An 18,745-nucleotide genomic window follows, 5' to 3' on the forward strand; every position below is an offset into this window, starting at 1 on the left:
AATTTTATTTCATCCATTTCATTCAATTTTTTATATTCGTTTTGTGTTGCTTGTTTTATTTTATTTTATTTTTTTTTTGCGTTTAGTAAATCCAATGTTTACCCCGACAATTTTTTTTTAATTTTATTTCTTTTTTAAACTTAAGTGATAAATTAGCTCTACGCTTCTAACCAATCAAATTTCTTTATTTTATTTTTTTTTGTTATTTAAATTATTAATTTAGTAGATTATCGTGTACGATGTTCAATAAAACATTTTTTTTGCAATACTTTTTGAATCATTATTTTGGTTAATACCCCCGTTCAACTTTTTTTATAGTAACAATAAAATAACTTAGTTTCTATTCAATATAAATAGTCTGAATAACTTCATTTTAATTTGATAACATTTCTCATTTAATTTTTTAACTTTTTTTACCTTTTAGAAACGGGGCAAACGTATTGCCATTACATAATCATTGAATCTATTTCTTCTTTTGTTCAAAGTATCACGCCTAGAGTTTGATACAAAATCTTTTACTTTATTCGTTTGAACATAAATTTCGGTATTTCGGACCACGTTAACCGGCAGTCGATTGATGTCGATAACAGATTAGCCGTTTCACAAAGGTTGTTTTTTTATAACCCTAAACTACCCAATCATAACAAATAAATTTAGATTTTGTTTCTTTTCCCTATTTCTGGTTAAATATTATTGATAAATGTACGATAAATTCATTGATTATAAAGGTTAACCTTTCAAAAACGGCAATTTAATACGCACATCTGTTAACTCATTTGTTCAAATTATCGAGTAGTGTCACAAATTGATAAATTTATCACAAATTTAGTGTTGTCGTCGACGAAAACAGATGGTCTGCCGTTTCTAAAAGGTTGTTCACTTATTTATTTAGTAAATTCTTCATATTTTCTTTATACTGATTGTATATTTGTAGTGAGGTGATAGATTTTACAGAAACATTTTTTTATTATTATATTGGTCAGTCACTGGACAGTTAGAAAAATTGTGTAGAAAAATTGATTTAAAAAAATTGTTACTTGATAAACCCGAAAAAAAAGGCGTGGCAGTTCATTCGAATAACGGTTTACAGACGTTGAGTCAATTATCCATATTTGCTTCTTTCAGTCTAAGTATTTTCAACAGAGAATCTTTTACTTCATTAGTTTTATCACACATTTTGCTGTATAGAATCACATTGATCTATGTGTGTGTTCTGTTCTAAATTTTGAATTTATTTGTTTAGAGACAAAGTTTTTTTTGAGTTTTTTCAAGGACATTCAATAAAATAAACTGTCACGGAAACTGAAACTATTTGCTTATTGTCTTTGGTTAAAATACAGTTACGGTCAACCAAATTTATGTCTAATTTGGCTTCACATTTTTTAATAGCTAATCCATCCATACAGAAAGACTGCTCGCACGTAAATTATACAGTATTAACACATAAAGATTTCGGCTCAGTTAAACCTAACTGACCTCGAGGGCAATGCAAAAATGAGATACGAAACACAACCAAAATTGTACTTCGTTAAATTCGAAGTTTGAATTTTATATTTACTCAAATTAATAAATTTTTGACATTGTCCTCGTTGCCAGTTCAATTTAATTGATCGCTCTCCATCAACAGTGTTGATTCAACACTCTGTATAAACTACAGAACCCAAGTTTCGGGTAAATTTGAATGCAGCACTTACTATTTCAATAGATTGTTTAAGAAGAGCACTTTTTAGTCAGTTGAATTTAACTGGTCTCGGGCTGCACTTAAATTCACCCGAAACTTGGATTCCGTATTTTTTGTGATCCGCCGGAAATTTGCATTACCTCGCTTATGCTTCGCTTATACACCTTTACACAGGCTTAATAATCACACGTACACGTGTGGTAGTGATTAAACAGTGTGATTGTATGAATGGACCAGCTAAATTTAGACAGAGTTGCTCTTCTTCGTCGCTAGTGGGCTGCAAACATTTCATTCGTAAAAGACAAAAATCGAAACAGACCTTCGAGAATCTTTAGATTCTTTCGGTCTATGAATATTTATGTGCGAAACGTTTTGTTACGAAAGCGTAAATCTTTGACAAATGTGGGACGAAAAGTGCTCTTTTCCGTCCCCAGAATAACAAACGAACAAATGCTTTTGGTTTGTCAATGTTTTATTTTGTAGCTTACTGGTAAGTAGTTTAGTTTGATCTCCATTTACAAAAGTAGTGGTGAAGGTACGGTATGTTATGGTCACGAAAAAATTGAGAACGAAAAGCTTATTTTGAATTCAAATAAAAGGAACTTAAGAAAAAGTAAAAATGAAAAAACTTACAGAAGCAACAACACACAATAAATTTGCACTAATCTAACCCACCCGTTCACAATAAAAGATTTCTTAAACATTTTGTTCAAACGAAATAGTCAATGCACTTGTTTTCACCCTTCTGAGGCATGGATAATGGTGGTTCATGGATAGTGGTAACGCCACTACCGTACGATTCAACAATTTTCGACGATCCGCCAAAGTTCCACATCCGACCTTTATCCGACGACAGTGAATTGGTGATGACCGTGTTCTTGACGACTTTCGAAATGATTGAGCAGTTGCTGAACGATGCCGAATTCCGTACTTTTGGCGAAGCGGTGATTTTAATCGGAACGGTGCAGGTGGCGTTAAATGAAGCTGAACGTTGTACGGGCACAATTGGTGGTGTTCGTGGAGCCGTTAATGAGGTGGCTGGATTATGGGAAATGATCTGGATGGGTGGAGGGATGTACGGTTTGAGGGGATTCTTTTTCGGCGATGGTGTGCACGAGCTCAGCCTCTGCTAGGAGGTTGAACTGCGTGAAGATGTTGGCGAGTCGCTGCTATTCGGCTGAGAGGCAACCTCGGACGCGGCCACGGCTTCCAGAACTGTTTGATTCGTCATCTGTGAATTGGAAGAATTGGACATGTTTGTTACTCATGCTCTCGTGCTGGTGTGTCAGAGTCAAAAGGTCATTCCATCGGCATGTCAATTTGCATGGAAATTTCGAATGTTTTTTGACCCGTCAATCAAAGGCTAGTGGGGAAAATGTTAACAATTCAATGACCAGTATACGTTTCAGAGTATAGGTATCATTGAACTGGCATTTTGGAGATGATTGCATTCTCTCTTGTTTATAAAGTTCTCGTCAAGCGCCATTTAGTCAATTTAGTTAAATTTAGAAAAGTTAAAAGTCCCGTAAAGGACAACCAAACTGAAAGGTTCGAAGGTTCAAATTAGTTGATTAGTGGTTGATTAGTAAACTTACGTTAGTGTTAGAAGTGGTTTGAAGAGTTTTTTCACCTGACGGTCCCATTGGACAAACGAAATCACTCCATTCGTCGCCACCTTTTGTACTCTTCTTACGCTTCAACGAAAATTGCGATTTCTTCGGCGTCTGAAATACGCAGAAAAAATTATTTCCTCGCATTAATAGGCACAACCAGCTCCCCAACAAACCTTAATTTTGGCAACAAGAGTTAGTGGCTGAAAGCCTAACGTCGTCTCCGCTTCCCGTTTCAACTGAATTACATCTCGTCCCAACAATTCCTTGAAATGTGTGCCCAAGTGACGGCGCAACAATGTTTTGCTCGGTGGAATGCTTAGCAAATCCGCCAGCAATTCCGACGTGAACCGTGGTTCGTACATCATTAGTGCACCATGAACGCCGGCACCACGTAAATTCGGTGCATATTCCGCCAAATCGACCAATCGAAGCCATTCCATTACACGATGTGCGGTCCACAATTGAACCTGTTTCGCTTGATCATCGTCCGTACCGGATCGTCTGATCAAACATTCCGGATTCCAATTATTTTCGCGCATAACTTGAATGCCACGACGAAGACTCGCTGCATGCAGGGAAGATGTCACATGCAGATTTACCAAATCGTCCATTGTCAGACGGTGTAACATTCGGCCATCGACCCGAGCTGTTGAGAATACATCTTTATGTTGAGGAAGACCAACATCATCCAACCATCGCATAATCTACGAATAAATCAGAATCGAGTTAGTACGGGTACGAATGAGCAGGTGCAAATTTGCCCACCCAAATCGGATCCAACTTTCCGGCATTAACAAACAGTTCGTCATTGTCAGCGCCAGTGATGTCTATTACGGCCAAATTAATCTTTTTCCGGTGCAATGGCGTCTTCACGTTCAGCTCTTTCTCAATATCCACCGGCGATGCACTGACCAAGTCTTTAGCTCCTTTCTTTAGCCATTTCCTGGCCTCATCTTCGTAGCAACCCAATCCCATTTCATCCAGCCAACCGCACACCGCATCGATATCCCATTCCGCAAATGGTTTGTCCGGTTTCGGTAGGCTATTGTTCCAACCCAATCGAGCACCAGCTGTGGCACGAATTCCACCACGACGGAATTCACCGTCACCGGGTAGATCTTCTAGGTTGCCGCTGTTGCTGCGTTTTATTTTACCGAAAATACTGCGCAGTCCACGATTCTTCTGGCTCATTGATGGCGAAGGCGATGGTTGAGGTGTAAAGCTACGTTGGTGATGGTCCATGGTGTCTTCAATTATTTTTTCCGATTCGGCTGGAGTGGAGACGAAGATTATATTTTGTTAGTGCGACGTTACAAATGAGTGGCAACATAAAGCAGACTGACAAACGTTACAGTATGACGGGTGAGTATCAAAGGGAATAGTATGAAAATTAAGAGTTGTTGTGAGGATGTAGTGTTGCTTGTTTGTTAGTTTTGTTTTTTGTTTTTGCTCTGAGAATGACAACGGGTTGTGTGTGTAACATAAACCTTTTACAGACGAAAAGCATTCAAACATATCAACAGTATAAGGTGATTGAGTTACTGCTTTCGATCTAAGCATTATATTGATAGATTTTGTAGTCAGAGCGAGCGTTTTTTAATTTCTGTCGTCGTTGTCGATAACAGTAGACATTAGGCGTTAATTGTTTGTAAGTTTGTGTAGGCAAAAAATGCGAACTAAAAGGAAATATCGAACAGCCATCCACAACAAAACGAACAACGAACAAAATGTATGCCAAAAATGAACCTAAATTGGGCACCGAAAAGCCTCTTTGGTTTTGCAAACCCTTCAACAGTTGTGTTTTTGGATGCTGGTAAAGGACCAGTTGGTGGTGGTACACATTTGATGCTGATGATGAAAGATTGAAATGATTACCAAAAGCAACTCGCTGTTTCGGATTCGCATTGCTGTCCACCACTTGATTGCCGGAAACGGTTGGAGTCGAACCGCTCGTTGAATTTGTCGGAACGGTAACCGAACTGGGATATGCCTGACGCGGTAGACTGCTGTAATGTAAGTCGACTTGCCGACGATACGAGGCAGGTGGTGTCTGTAGGAGGATGAGTGAATCAGTAAATTGAGATATGTGCACAACTGTAATACACTTCGTACCTTGGGTGTCAATGGAATTGGCGTTGAATTCTGTAAACTGTTGTGGCTACCGTGGATTGGCGTCGAGTTTAGTGATGTTGTGCCACTGATTCGGCCTGGTACAGGCGGTCGTCGGGGTGGAATTGAATTGTTGTTCAGATTGCTTGCACGTAGCTCTAGATTTTCGCGTTCCAGTGACGCATGTAGCAACTTTAGTTCGCTCATCGCAGACATTAGTTCCAATTTTTGCGTTTCCAAAGACGAACGAGAGAGCATTTCCTGGTTGAGAAATTTTACCATTTTTTTAGTCAGTGGTAGCATAACTCAAGCATAAATCTAATACTAAATCGAATAAAAAAGGTGTTGTGCCAATCATAACCTGTTCTCCATTTTTAGATTGAAAGGAAAACTTAAATCTTAAATCTATTATTTCACTTGTGTAAAGAATCTCCTTGAGTTTGATGCATTCAGTCAGGGCTAGTATTAGCTCAAATATTTCACTAGAAATCTGAACCTTCATTTGTGTAAGCGAAATTCAGGGAAATTCAACTATTTATAAGCGTTAGCAGATGGCTAACAGTGTTTCTTTTAGGATAACACTCGTAAATTTCACAATTTCTCCCAATGTTTTATCCTGGTACCAGATAACCCTTCTTGTATGTAAAAAACTGCAGTTGTGGGAAATAAAATCACTCCTCAGAAACAACATAATTGAAAATGGAATCTATTACTTCTGTTGTTAACCATTACTGCCCAGAGTCCGATACGAAATCTATTACTTCATTACTTTCAACATCAGCGAGAACTCACACAGAATATGTAAAGCAAATTTCGGCCTAAGTTTGCTTCAGCTGATTTACTGGGTTTTTTTTCCGATTCTAGTGGTAGAACCGTATGAACATGCATAGCCAGTTTCCTTTGTAGGAGTGAATCAGTTGAAATTCAGCTGACGAAAATTGTGACTAAAATTTGATTGATATTTCCTGTAACTTAAAACCCCCAGAACGACACGTTTTCAAACATATATCCAGATCTATTCGGCCCACAATTAGATTACCATTCATGGAAAAAATTAAAATCGGGTAACGCTCTTTATGGACGAATCGAAGAATAGTTTTCTTGTTGATTAGGTATCTCTCTAGGCATAGGCAAACACTTGCCCGCTTTGTAAATTTCAATTATTACTGTCTGTGATGCCACAAGCGTCATACTATACCTTTTGACTCTAGTAATTCGTATTGGGCTAAAAATATGAAATTGAAGAAATACTTACTCTTTGCAGTAAGTCCTCGCTTTGACTCAATTGTTGTGTCTTGTCCAAGATAATGCGTTCCAAGTCGGCAATCTTATCGCTTTGAGCTGAAACTTGTTCTGTAAGTACCTGGACCTGTAAAGCCATGGATTCTTTATCCGTCTGCAGCCGTCGCAACCGTTCGTCGGTGTCCTGACGCTGTAACAAAAAATAGAAATTCCGTTAAATCATTTCAATCCATCAAAATGGCTGTTCAACATTGAAATTTGAGCAATTTTCTGGTTTGTTGTTATGGGTTTTAGTATGGAAAACATTCGCATGGCCGTTAGAAAGTTTTATATTTGAAACTTCAAACTGTACAAAAATAACGCAAAATTTATAGTTTGCCTGCCGACCTGATTTCCATTCCATGGGAATGAACGATGATCACAACAGCACGGCGGTGGCGGTAAAGCATGATATCTTGCATTACAACAGCCACCAGTGTTGTAGATTTCTTGCGAAGCACTCAACGTTAAGTTACTTCCATAGCGATACATATCGTGCTGCTGTCGTCGGTGATACTCAATCATACGTAACTCTTCGCGACTAGCTCCGTGATAATTGTTGTAATAGTGTGGAGCATCATAATGCGAATATGGAATCTGTGGCGGCGGTGGTGGTTCCCAGAAACCGGGCGATGCTCTGCTGTGGTGATGATGGTTGGAATCATGATGATGACCTTTAAGTTTTTAGAGTCAGTGTACGAATCGAAAGGGTTTGGTTCATTCTCAAATGAAAGCAGAATGTCGGTTATTGTGCGAACATGTTTCGAGAAACAATTCGATGGAACACATTGCACAAAAACAACGCACCTTTTTCGTTGGACGCGTCCTTGAATTCACTGGACACGGACCTTTCCTTGAGGGAATGTGCGCTACGACTTTTATTGTCGCGTTCTTGCCGATTTGTATGCGATGTTCGCCGCCGGTCTAGACTTCCGGCCGGTCTTGGAGGTTTGGCGGAGTTATTTGTTATTGGTGAATTGATAACGTGATCAGTTGGTAACGATCTCGATTCGATGGGAGGATCGGAACGGACCCAAGTAAAGTCTTCGTCACAACAGGTTGATTCATCTAGTAAATGCATTTTGGATTTGTAAATTCGGAGATGTTTTGTTAGAGATTTTAGAGACGCATGTGACTGAACTGAACACTAAATTAGGTTTGGATTTATTCTTCGTTGAAAAAACTTTTAAAATTTTTTAAAATTGTGTCGTGCCACTCACGAAACACTTTACATTGCCACGATGTATTCATATAGTTATGCCTCATATGACCAAGGGGATACACATTGCGGATTGTAGAACTTTCTGATGAAATTGTAACGAATGATGTCAGTGAAACACATATACGATTATTATCACTGACATAAAAACGGTTTCCAGAACTTTAAACAAAAATTGGAATTATGTTGAAAAGTAGAAAATCATCTGAATGTGTCCGAGAAACAATGTTTACTGAATTGGTATCGCTCAAAACTAACGATTCAAACATTTCGAAAAAAAGAACCAGCAAATGCTTCACTCAAAAAGTTATAATTATAATTATTGATGACGACAGATAACAACATGCTTCGACTGTTACGTTTAAAAGAAATCCACAATTAATGTTGTGGAAAGTATGAATATCAATTAGATTCAGTGTAGAAAAAGAGATGGAGAGAGAGTAATTTGAATTCGTAAATCAATTAAATGATTTAGATTAGCCATTTGCGTTCGTTTAGAGTTTAATTAAAATTTCAAACAGAGTCGAACTGTTCGTCATTACAAAAAAAAATCATTTCAGAACATACAGCCAGTTCTTCATAAATTTTAAAGACGAAACCCGACTTGTTTGTCTTTGAAAATGAATTCAATTCTGAATTTCTAACATGAGATGTAGGACATGTAGTTGTGCGAAAATACACTTTAAGAAAAACGTTGAATGAATGTGTAAAGGTGTATAAGATAATGTTTCATCTAGGAGTTGCAGGAAATGTCCAATTTTCAAGAATCATTTTTATTTTTTTTTATAAATGGTATTTTCATCAAGAAAATGATTCTAAAACTGCTAGATAGGAATTTACTGCAGCTACGAGGGATTCTTTTGAAAACGTACCTACCGAAGTTGGACGCATTTTCCATCGGACTTTTTTATGTGTGTCCTTAGTGGTATTGGTCCCTTGAAGCCTAAACCATCGTCGGAAAAATTCTTTGACGTTTGTTTGGCTAGTGGGACATGATCATAAAACAGAAAACGAGCACTCACAGCCATGCTAGGTGTCGCGTCGTTGGAAAGGTTCTTTCGAGGCAGATAGGGTTTAAAATTCACCTACACTGATTGATCAGTTGAAAATAAAGGAAATTCTTGGCTACTTCGGCGAACTTGTTACGGTTCTTCTGCTGGACTCATCTTTCAAACGATACCAAACACATGTATGGCTAGTGACACGATGAATGTATCTTTGAGGGTAGGTTCCTCTACTCAACACGAACACGAAATTACAGTTTTTCTTGGACAATGCACGGATCCTGACTTAGTTTTCGATATCAGCGAATCAGTGTGATAATGTTTATAAAGATTTGTTTGTAAGAATGGACCAGCTGATAAACACCTGAAGCAATAACCTATATAAATTTCACTGACGTCCGCTGTACTAAAAAAAATCGAATGTGTAGGCTTAGTGTGCGTGAACTTCACACAGTGAAGTTAATAAATTTCGGCCAATGTACACAACAGTTTGTGTCGCTCAGAGCAGGCTCAAAAGCAAGTCTAATTCTCTGCACCAATAATATTTATGAAATACCGAAATTTCTGAGATAAACTCCGATCACATTACTTGCCGGACACCAATTACATAGAAATATGTCTCCCGCAACTATCTATTCTTTAATACGATAAAAATGGGACTACCCCATCAAGCCTTCTTGGCGAAGTGATGACATGTCTTTACAGTAAACAATAATAGCGTTTGAAAAAGCCATTCGAACAGCATTTACAGCATACACCACTGACTGTTCCATATAAAATTAGCAGTGGGAGATTTCTTGTTTTCTTCGTTCTTTTCGCATTCATTTTCTACATTCTCGTCTGGTGTACAGAGAAAAATGTCCATGCACAGCAATCACCGTAGATAGTAGACATGAGAATTTTTTTTGTTTTTGTTTTTCAACAACTTAGAACTTTAGCCCGAGCATCTAAGGACTGTGGTTCTATTAAACAAAAGACTTGGAGCAGTAAACTAAACGAATCGGGAATTAAAGCTCAACTCCCGCGGGCTTATAAATATTTTTCTTCATTCAAGCGTAACATTTTGAATAAAATTTTCATTCCAATGCATTGAGATTTCATTTCTCTAAATGCAACCCATCATGTAGTATATATATGTAGCGTGGATATCCGCCGATATATTATTCATCACCACTGAGAGTCAACTATTTTGGGTTCAGTGTTCAGTCAAACACATTAACAATCAATAAAATCAATTTGATATTGAGAAATGGAAATTTCGGTTTATACTCATGGAGTCTTACGACATCAGGTGCCGTATAAATATTTCAGCACGTAAATCATTGCAAATTTAATGTGTAACAACAAAAAAAACCAATCAAACGAAAAAATTTACTTTTTTTACGATCCGGACTCGAGAATTCCGACTGATGGAACAGTGACGATCGTTCACGATAGAACGACGATTCTTCATCAGACGTTGACCATTTACTGTTTTCGTTTAACGTTGGACTGGATGAACAAGATTCGGATGATTGACAAGGTGCATCATCATCGAACTCCTCCATCCGATTGTACAAACATGCAGCTACCGATGGATGTACGTCCAAGTTACTAATTTCAACCGCGCGTACTGGCGTCGGCGGTAATGGTAGGTCCATGAACTCGGTGTCATCACTAGAAAAACTTCGTTCTTCGCGACACAATTCGTTGCACTCAGTCATTGTATTTTCAGAGATTGTGTTTTATAACAAAATATTCTTTCGGTTGCGTTATTTCGGACGCATTTCGGCTGATGAGAGACACGGTTTTTCTTTTATTTACAAATGAGAAATGTATTTATAGCACGGACACGGATAATGTATACAAAGAATTGTTCCGAACATTTCCTACAGAAATTTGTATCAATGGCTCTGGTGGATAGAGTTTCTTCCGTTTCGTGTTTTTATTTATGTTATGACAACTCTTACGGAGTAAAGTGTTATGTAAGTTTGGCGTTTCGTTTGTAACATTTGTTGGATATTTTAATCCATGAATGTTGGTGTACTCTTTTTTGATGGATGGAGGTACCTACGCCGTCTGCTAACCTGTCACTTTTTCCGTTTAGACTGACAAGCTACCAAGAAATCTATTTTCAAAGTCCTCCCTCATGAGCCAATGAATTCCTTATTTATTGTGATTGTCTGCAAGCTTCTTCTACGGAATCAATAATGTGAATCGCTTACAGTATTTTGTGAAAGTAAGAGAGTAGACAAAAGGAAGAGTATTAGGTCTGGTAATAGAGTTACATTTTAAGCCGCTCTGAGAGGGTTGCCTTTTATCTTCTGGGGTTACATTAGATTCGATTTAGAGATGTGCGGGCCGACGTTTTTTTGAAGCCCGTCCGGCCCGAAGCCCAGTCCGAAATTCATTTTTAAAGCCCGATCCAAACGATGTCGGGCCGGATTGGGCCCGGGCTTTTTTCGGGCCGTCCGAGAAAAAAAATTCGTTCTAAAATCAAAACTTTTAGCTATAAAACGTTTTTATTCACAAGAGAACGTGAAAAACTGACGTGTCTATGGCAAGTAGGACGCTACTTAATGATCAGTAATTGCTACATTTGCCATACCACAATTTACTAAGACACAAAATCACATGTAATTGAGTCGATTTTTAAAAGAAAAATATATTTCGGGCGGGCCAAATCTAATTTCTGATTTTTCCGAACCGGCCCGATCGGTTTTAAGATCCGACCGGTCCAAGCCCGATCGGGCCGGATAATAAGTTGGCCCGCCCGAAAGTTTCGGGCGGCCCGCACATCTCTAATTCGATTATAAATTAGGAGAAACGCAGTAACCCAGATCAAAGATCCGTTGTTACCTACTCCCTGATGTAACTACTTCTATCAGGGGAATTTTCCTATTTTCGTTATAGAGTTTGCCATCGAATGATAGTAGACAGTAAACATAATGAAGTTCATTTTTGTACTAGACTATGTTGTGTTCCACTCAGAAATTAATAGGAACGATGAATAAAGGTTTATTTAAAAAAAAATACCCGAAGGAGCTAAACGGGACGATTATAACAGTAAAAAAAACAATATTTTAATTTCGTGTGTTTAATAATCAACGCGTGTCCTGTTCCTGACACGAATTTTTGTGAATCAAAAATAAACGTCAGAATCCCCAGAGTAACAACCTTTGAACAGCGTACACCTTCGGAACAAAAATCCATCTGTTATCAACAGCAAGGAACGAAGAAATGCGCTGACGTAGCGTTAATGTGTTCTTATACTTACAGTAAAATGAATGACTGTTACAACAAATGAGGTAAAAGATTTTGAATCAAATTATACGAAAATGCTTTAAGTAATAGACTTAATGATAAGACCGTGTTTCTAAAAGGTAGCTTATTTTATCGCCTATCCACTGCGAAAGTTGACCATTACATAGCAGTTTCCGCAATGCGAAAATGATCCATTACATGATGAATATTTGGGCTACTTTTATGTGCATTTCTTTGCAATAATCTTTTGCATGGGACAGGCATTAAAGCCGAAACTTGTTGCTCAGAAAACACACTTGAGAGTTTTATTTTTTCACAAAATTATTTCTTCATGTAATGAACTACTTTCGCAGCATCCAATGTAATCTACAATAAACGAAAAGAAAATTCCTACACCAGTTCACCGAAACGAAAGAAACGTAATCGCCAGAGCCATTATTTTGATGAAACACTATATGGGACAACCAATTCAATTATACATTTCTCTCTAACAATATTTTAAACTGTCACTTTCGGCAGAATCCATTTATAATATCTGAAGAAAAACCACACACGCTGTTCTATTGTACGTAAACCATAAATTTGAAAATTATTTTCTAACTACAAACGAGAAAAATAATATTTTTTTTTATTTAGAACAATCGAATTAATGTTTCCTCAGATGATAAATATATTTACGGAGGAAAATATCAACGTTTCTCGTACACAATTTTTTTTTTCGCTATAATGCCACACATATAATTCATACACTTGAATGGGGAAAATCTATTTTCGAGAAACACTACTCTTCTTTCGAATATAATTATAAACTCTGGGACTGAGGTTTTTTTTTCGTTCACTATTGCACAGAAAGGAAATGCATTTTGCATGTACAATGAAAATTAGTTTTTCCACATTTTCTTTTGTGAACGTCTGGTTTACTTCAAGTGTAATTTATCACAAACGGATCCTTTCCGAACGAGTAAATAAAATAATAGAAAATCGAGAGCATCAGACACAGTCTCAACAAAATCAAATTCTTTGAACTAAAAATTTTTGTCGACTGAAATTTTATTAGAATTCAATGTGTGGACGGGAATCACAGATGAAGAAAAAAAAGCCATATGGCAGCATCACATCATAATAATATACACGAAAAAGACGACGGTATATTAATAACAAAACACACCATCTCATCTCATAAAAGTTTTTTAAATGTGTTCGGGGAAAATTGTTCAGTTTTCATTACAGAATTAGATCCTCACTGTACTCACATATTGTTTTAACGTGTGATCAAAAAAAGAAAGAAAAATTAGTTGAATGGGTGGATTATTTGTTTATATGGTTACTAGTGGAGTACCCCCGGCTTCGCTCGGAATTACTATAATTTCAAACTATTAAAATAATTTAATTCTAAAAAATAGAAGTAAATGAGCAGGTATGATCGGTTCTTCAAAATCGGTCGATTTATCTTCAAATGAATGCGTTAATTTATGTCAAACGAGTTTGTTTGAATCCTCTTTCAAAGTCCTTCAATGTGACATTAGACCATACCTGACAGATTACATTTATTGGAGTTTCAAGTGTCTAGGAATTTAAGTCTGAGCTCCTATAGAGAGACATACAAACAAACGATCAACTTTATATTATAGACGGTGACGATTCGCTGCATATACCAATAATAACAGTGTCATCACATCACATCTCTTGCGGTGTGTAGGAGTCAGTGTGTAACAGACGTGACGCCAGATTAGAGTGTTCTTACAACAAAAAGTCTTGGCAGAATTGTCACCAAACAAAAAAGTTTAATTTTCCTCAATGGCCTTGTTCATGCCCATGTAGTGTTAGTTGAACTACACAAAATGATTTAACCTATTGGCCTTGTCCATGTACGGTTTTACAGTCACTATGAAATGAAAAGATTTTATAGTAATCCCATTTCACTAACCTTTCACACCATGCTGCCTCGCTGTTGGGCATCCAATAAAGGGTCATGTACTCATTTAATTTAAAAGAAAATTGAATGCAGTGTCGCATCATTCATATAGTATACAAGCAATGTTTGTATACATATCGATGCGACCATAGACAGCATAGTGTAGCGTTCATGTTTTTCTTATATTACGACACTAAACGAACGATGAACTCTAAAATGTAATTGAACTAATTTCCTGATTAGTCAGGGAAATATAGCCGACAAATGGATATATAAAGTTCTTGTTTACGCTGCTTGAGAGTAAAAATGTGTTGCAACGATAAATTTCACGATAGGTGAAAATGGTTGTGCATTGGATATATTGGATGGCTTGTTAATTAGGAAATAAGAATTTTAAACAAAAACTGAAATTTCTGTAAACAGTTTATAGGTAATCGTATACGGTATTCGGTTTGAGCGAACGAGGCGAATACTTTTGTTAATTTCGTATAATTACCACGATATATTACCCAATAATATCGAATGTGAAAGTTCTATTTCCGCACTTAATTTTCGGTTTAATCGCCTCTTCTTTTTCTAAATAAACAAAATCTAACGCGACTACAATAGCACGTGCTTTCACTATAATTAAAGAAAACGAATCGGACTTTTTTTTTCTTTACTGAAATAGAACGAGAAGCATAAATTTTCAGATTTAAATTTACCGCTCTGATGACCATAAGTTTCATCATCTTTTGTGTTTATTTTTCCTTTTGTACCCACATCCTGTTGTGCATTCTTAGCAATGATCGGTCAACCAAAAACCCACTACAAGTTAATTGCTTTTCGGTTTTAGATATAATTAGGAGTGAGACTTAGAACAGTGTAATAGACATGACCTGATATTACCTGACACCTGAAATTCGTCAGTTGCGGTTTAGGTAGCACTAGGCAACGATTTAAAACTTTAGAAAGTAGTGACACGGAGACCTACCCAACGCATCCCTTGGTCCCAAAGATGTCTGTGGTTCCGCTGAAGCGTAGAAACAGGGACAGTTTTTTGTGAAGCATGTCTCTCAGGTTGATCTCCAACAACATGTAGTGAGGACCTATAAAGTGGCTATTTGAACTCATGACACCCGAAGGAACTCCTGCACCAACAACACTGTCCTGTTCACATTACTTTAAAAAGTAATTGTGAAGCCACTGCAGCGGCACCACAGACGCCATTGGGACGAATGGATTGGTGTTTCGAACTCAGGGTACCGAAACCTATAAAACGCCAACATTTGTGTACAAATGACAGGATTGCTAAAATGTTACTTGAAGTTGAAGAGAAGAAATTCAGCTCTTAAACCTCGGGTTTTAAGTCAGGTCAAACCGTACCAAACTGTTTCAAGGTGGGACACATCAACCCTCCACTCTTTTTTTTCAACTACTTGATTTCTAGATAAAAACAGATCAATCGAACCGTATTGATTTATTTGATTAAAATATCTCTAATTGAACGAACAAACACGGTGCACACTACAAACCCATAGTGATTATCCTTAATTATGTTTCGGCAAGCTTGTCAATTAAATGAAAAAAAAGGCTGATTGATATATGTGCCACTTGTTTCAGATTGTTGATGTTATTGTTTCCCATTTTCCTTCCATATAATAGCACACTGATCTACGAGTATGCGAAACAATTACATCACTCAACCGAAGAGAAAATAAAAGACAGAAAAAACAATATTGTTTCATCATTGGCACAATTCCAAAAAAAGAAAATCTTAGCAACGGCATATGAGTACATACAAACAGTCTATTTTGAGTCGATAAGCTTTATTATTTTCGCTGATATGCCCTCGGATGTTCCATGTACTAAATTGATTCAAACTGAAACAACTGTTGATGGAATAATGCCGTTTAGCGGTAAATTAGGGGATATAGAATGTTGGTATCGTCTTTTGATCTAATGTACAAAAAACGGTTAAAACAGTTGGTGTGGTTCTTATACGCGCTTTCTCTCGGAAATCCAAACATTTTTTCGTTATTTTTCCGAATTTCGCATTTGAAGTCTGCTGAAATGATTTACACTATTTTATCCGTAAAATTCATATTCAATCAGAATATTTACAGCATTTCAAGTGGTACAGATTCAAAAGATACTTTAAAGTGAAGCGCACTTGAATCATGAAACGGCAAAATTTGACCAATAAAGTAGCAAGTGTTATCACCTTCAACGTAATTGGAAAAAACCCATAATCATTCCATCGCGTTTGAGATTCACTGGATTCTTGTCGTAAGCCCGTTCCCCGTCACTAGTTCGATTTCCGTCATTTTGAAATGGCAAAAATTTAATTCGATTTCGACAAGAGAAATTTCAACGCTATGAAGTAATAGATTTCATAATGATAGTGGTGATCTGAGCTGATGCTTTCATCAGAAAATAAACAACAAAAGTCATCAAATCACATTCATTCTACCAAATCAACCGTCCAAAGATCGTTTCGACGAGAATAGAGAATAACTATTGTACCCACCGTTCTCCCACTTTACAGAAAGCAGAACTTAGAGTGTACACATGTAAGAATCCACTAATCCATTCATCTCTTCCTAATGCAAGTATTCTCACGCGTATGCAAATTTTCCTTTGCGACGAACTAAATTTTTGAAAAATATTTTTCGTTTTCCTACTATCATTCCCGGTAGAAGTGACAACTATTACACTTTACATATCATTTCATATCGGTAAAGTATCAGTTATAGAAAGTAAGACTTGGAACAGGTCAATTTTAACATGAACTTGAACCTGAAACAGTCGACCTGCAAAGTAATGTCATGTTCAGGTTTCCTAAATTTTCTTAAATTTTCCTACATTTTTAAAATTTTCACATTTTTTTTGAAAATTAAGGAGAATATCGAAAATTCTAGGAAAATGTGTGAAAAATCAAGAAAATATCGGAGAATGATTATGCTATAATAACACTTCCTATCCTGCTGTATTAATTTTGAATGCAATTAAAGTTTCTCTCAAATCAAATGGGATCTTATTAGCATTAACAATTACTTGCTAGAGTATTCCATAAGCAGGACTTTCAAATTTCAGTTATAATCGATTGTAAATGGCAGTCAGTCAAGCCGAAGTAATAATTGGAAAGTCAATAAATTCAGCGAGAGACGAGAAAGTAATCAAAGTGTATTTCTAAAGAACGAAAATATCGTTCGCATTTTTCATATTTTCAAATATTTTTCCGCAGATGGTTTTTTTTCTTCGTATTACTCAAACCAAAACCGGTGTACCTACGTCACATTCAAATGCTATATTTGCGATAGAAATGGGAAATTGATTTTTCTTTTCGTTATTATTCCAATTCCATCTGTAAATGGGCTTTTCTCTGCGAAAATTCTATATAACATGCTCTTCCTTGTAATAATAAGGGCAGGCGGTTATAAGTCACAACATGTTAGATAAGAGAAAATAATTTTTTCCAGTTCACTTCGATACGTTCGTCTATGAACCAATGTTTTGGCGACAATTATTTTAAAGCCAGTTGGTTGTGCTTCGGGACTGTCTTCTGAATACACAATAGTTACTTCTATGACAAGGAATAAAAAGTTGAAAAGTCCAATTTTCGTGTGAAGTTTTTTATCTGAGGCGAAGCCGAAGTCAACAATTACACGAAAACGTGACTTTTCATTTTTTATCCCGAATTTTGTAATTTTATTGTTTTCTGTAGGTGTGTAATAAGCTACTTTCGACTTTAGGGAACACCAAAGCATCTAAAAGAACTTTTGTTGGCTTTTTTCCGGTGGACTTTCATTTACATTTAAATTATGAACGAACGGAACGAACACTTAACACTCATGGCTTATTTTCGTTGTTGCTGTCGACAGCAGATGATTACATCGTGATATGAATCATAATCACACAGAAATACCGTCTCAGTACTATGCTTGGGTATTATTAAGTCGAACCAACTACTATACCAACACCAAGCGAATTTTAATCTCGATAATCTTTTTCAGATCAATAAGACGTTTGTGTTTATACACCAGAAAAGCATTGAATACCTCAAAACTTCGTAAGTGTTGTTAACGAACTTATGTAATAAAAATCTCCTCCAGATGTATGCAATGGCATAACGAAAGCATGTTTTGTCTTCAACAGAGAGTCCCTTTTGAGTCTACATCATAAATTCTGTGGCTCTGGCAAGTGTGCTTATTTGATCGAAAACAAATCTAATTTTACTGTTGAAGTTTGCCGAATGAAATTGTTTTGATGAGCGGGCGGCATTTCACTTTGAAGAATTTCTTGAATTTCTCTTCTATCAATGGCTTACATAAATGGCTTCCTTATATGGGTGCATGGCAATGAAATTTTATTAAATTAATTCGAGTCTCGTCGTTAATTGCAATAATCTTTCGTATGATTTATGTTTCGTGGATTGTATAATTGCTTAATTCACTCATTGTATTTAATAAGAAGGAAATTTTCCCATAACAAAAGTTTCAATTGATATTTTCATTCGAAAACATTTAACCGAGGGGTAATTCACTTGGGTAATTGGTGTCACACGTCTGGTGCAATTGACAAGAAATTGCCATAAAAAAGGTAATTACCAAATTCTTCGAAAATAGATAATTTTTGGCACAATGTTTCGACCGGTGAGGAACCCCTCGCATTCTACAGAGTCGCGACTTCAGTGAGTAT

General features: G+C 36.6%; 1 protein-coding gene across 8 annotated transcripts in view; it reads right to left on the reverse strand.

Annotated features, from left to right (window-relative positions):
* Window positions 1-254: 254 nt before the first annotated feature.
* LOC119085556 (liprin-beta-1) overlaps window positions 255-18,745 on the reverse strand; it is a 58,626-nt gene continuing 40,135 nt past the window's right edge. For 2 of the 8 annotated variants that reach the window (XM_037195976.1, XM_037195977.1), the window contains exons 3-9: window positions 6,659-6,835; window positions 5,407-5,664; window positions 5,041-5,344; window positions 4,060-4,565; window positions 3,468-3,998; window positions 3,277-3,405; window positions 255-2,912 (exon numbers count right to left, since the gene is read on the reverse strand). In XM_037195976.1, coding sequence (XP_037051871.1) covers window positions 2,811-2,912; window positions 3,277-3,405; window positions 3,468-3,998; window positions 4,060-4,565; window positions 5,041-5,344; window positions 5,407-5,664; window positions 6,659-6,835 — 2,007 coding nt within the window. In that variant the 3' untranslated portion in view covers window positions 255-2,810. Of the gene's footprint in view, window positions 2,913-3,276; window positions 3,406-3,467; window positions 3,999-4,059; window positions 4,566-5,040; window positions 5,345-5,406; window positions 5,665-6,658; window positions 6,836-7,032; window positions 7,359-7,491; window positions 7,753-10,282; window positions 11,075-18,745 lie in introns of those variants that run through there. The other 6 variants (XM_037195972.1, XM_037195971.1, XM_037195974.1 and 3 more) reach the window with 6 other exon arrangements.

The sequence above is a fragment of the Bradysia coprophila genome, unplaced genomic scaffold, assembly GCF_014529535.1.
Source record: "Bradysia coprophila strain Holo2 unplaced genomic scaffold, BU_Bcop_v1 contig_94, whole genome shotgun sequence".
In the NCBI taxonomy this organism is placed as follows: domain Eukaryota; kingdom Metazoa; phylum Arthropoda; class Insecta; order Diptera; family Sciaridae; genus Bradysia; species Bradysia coprophila.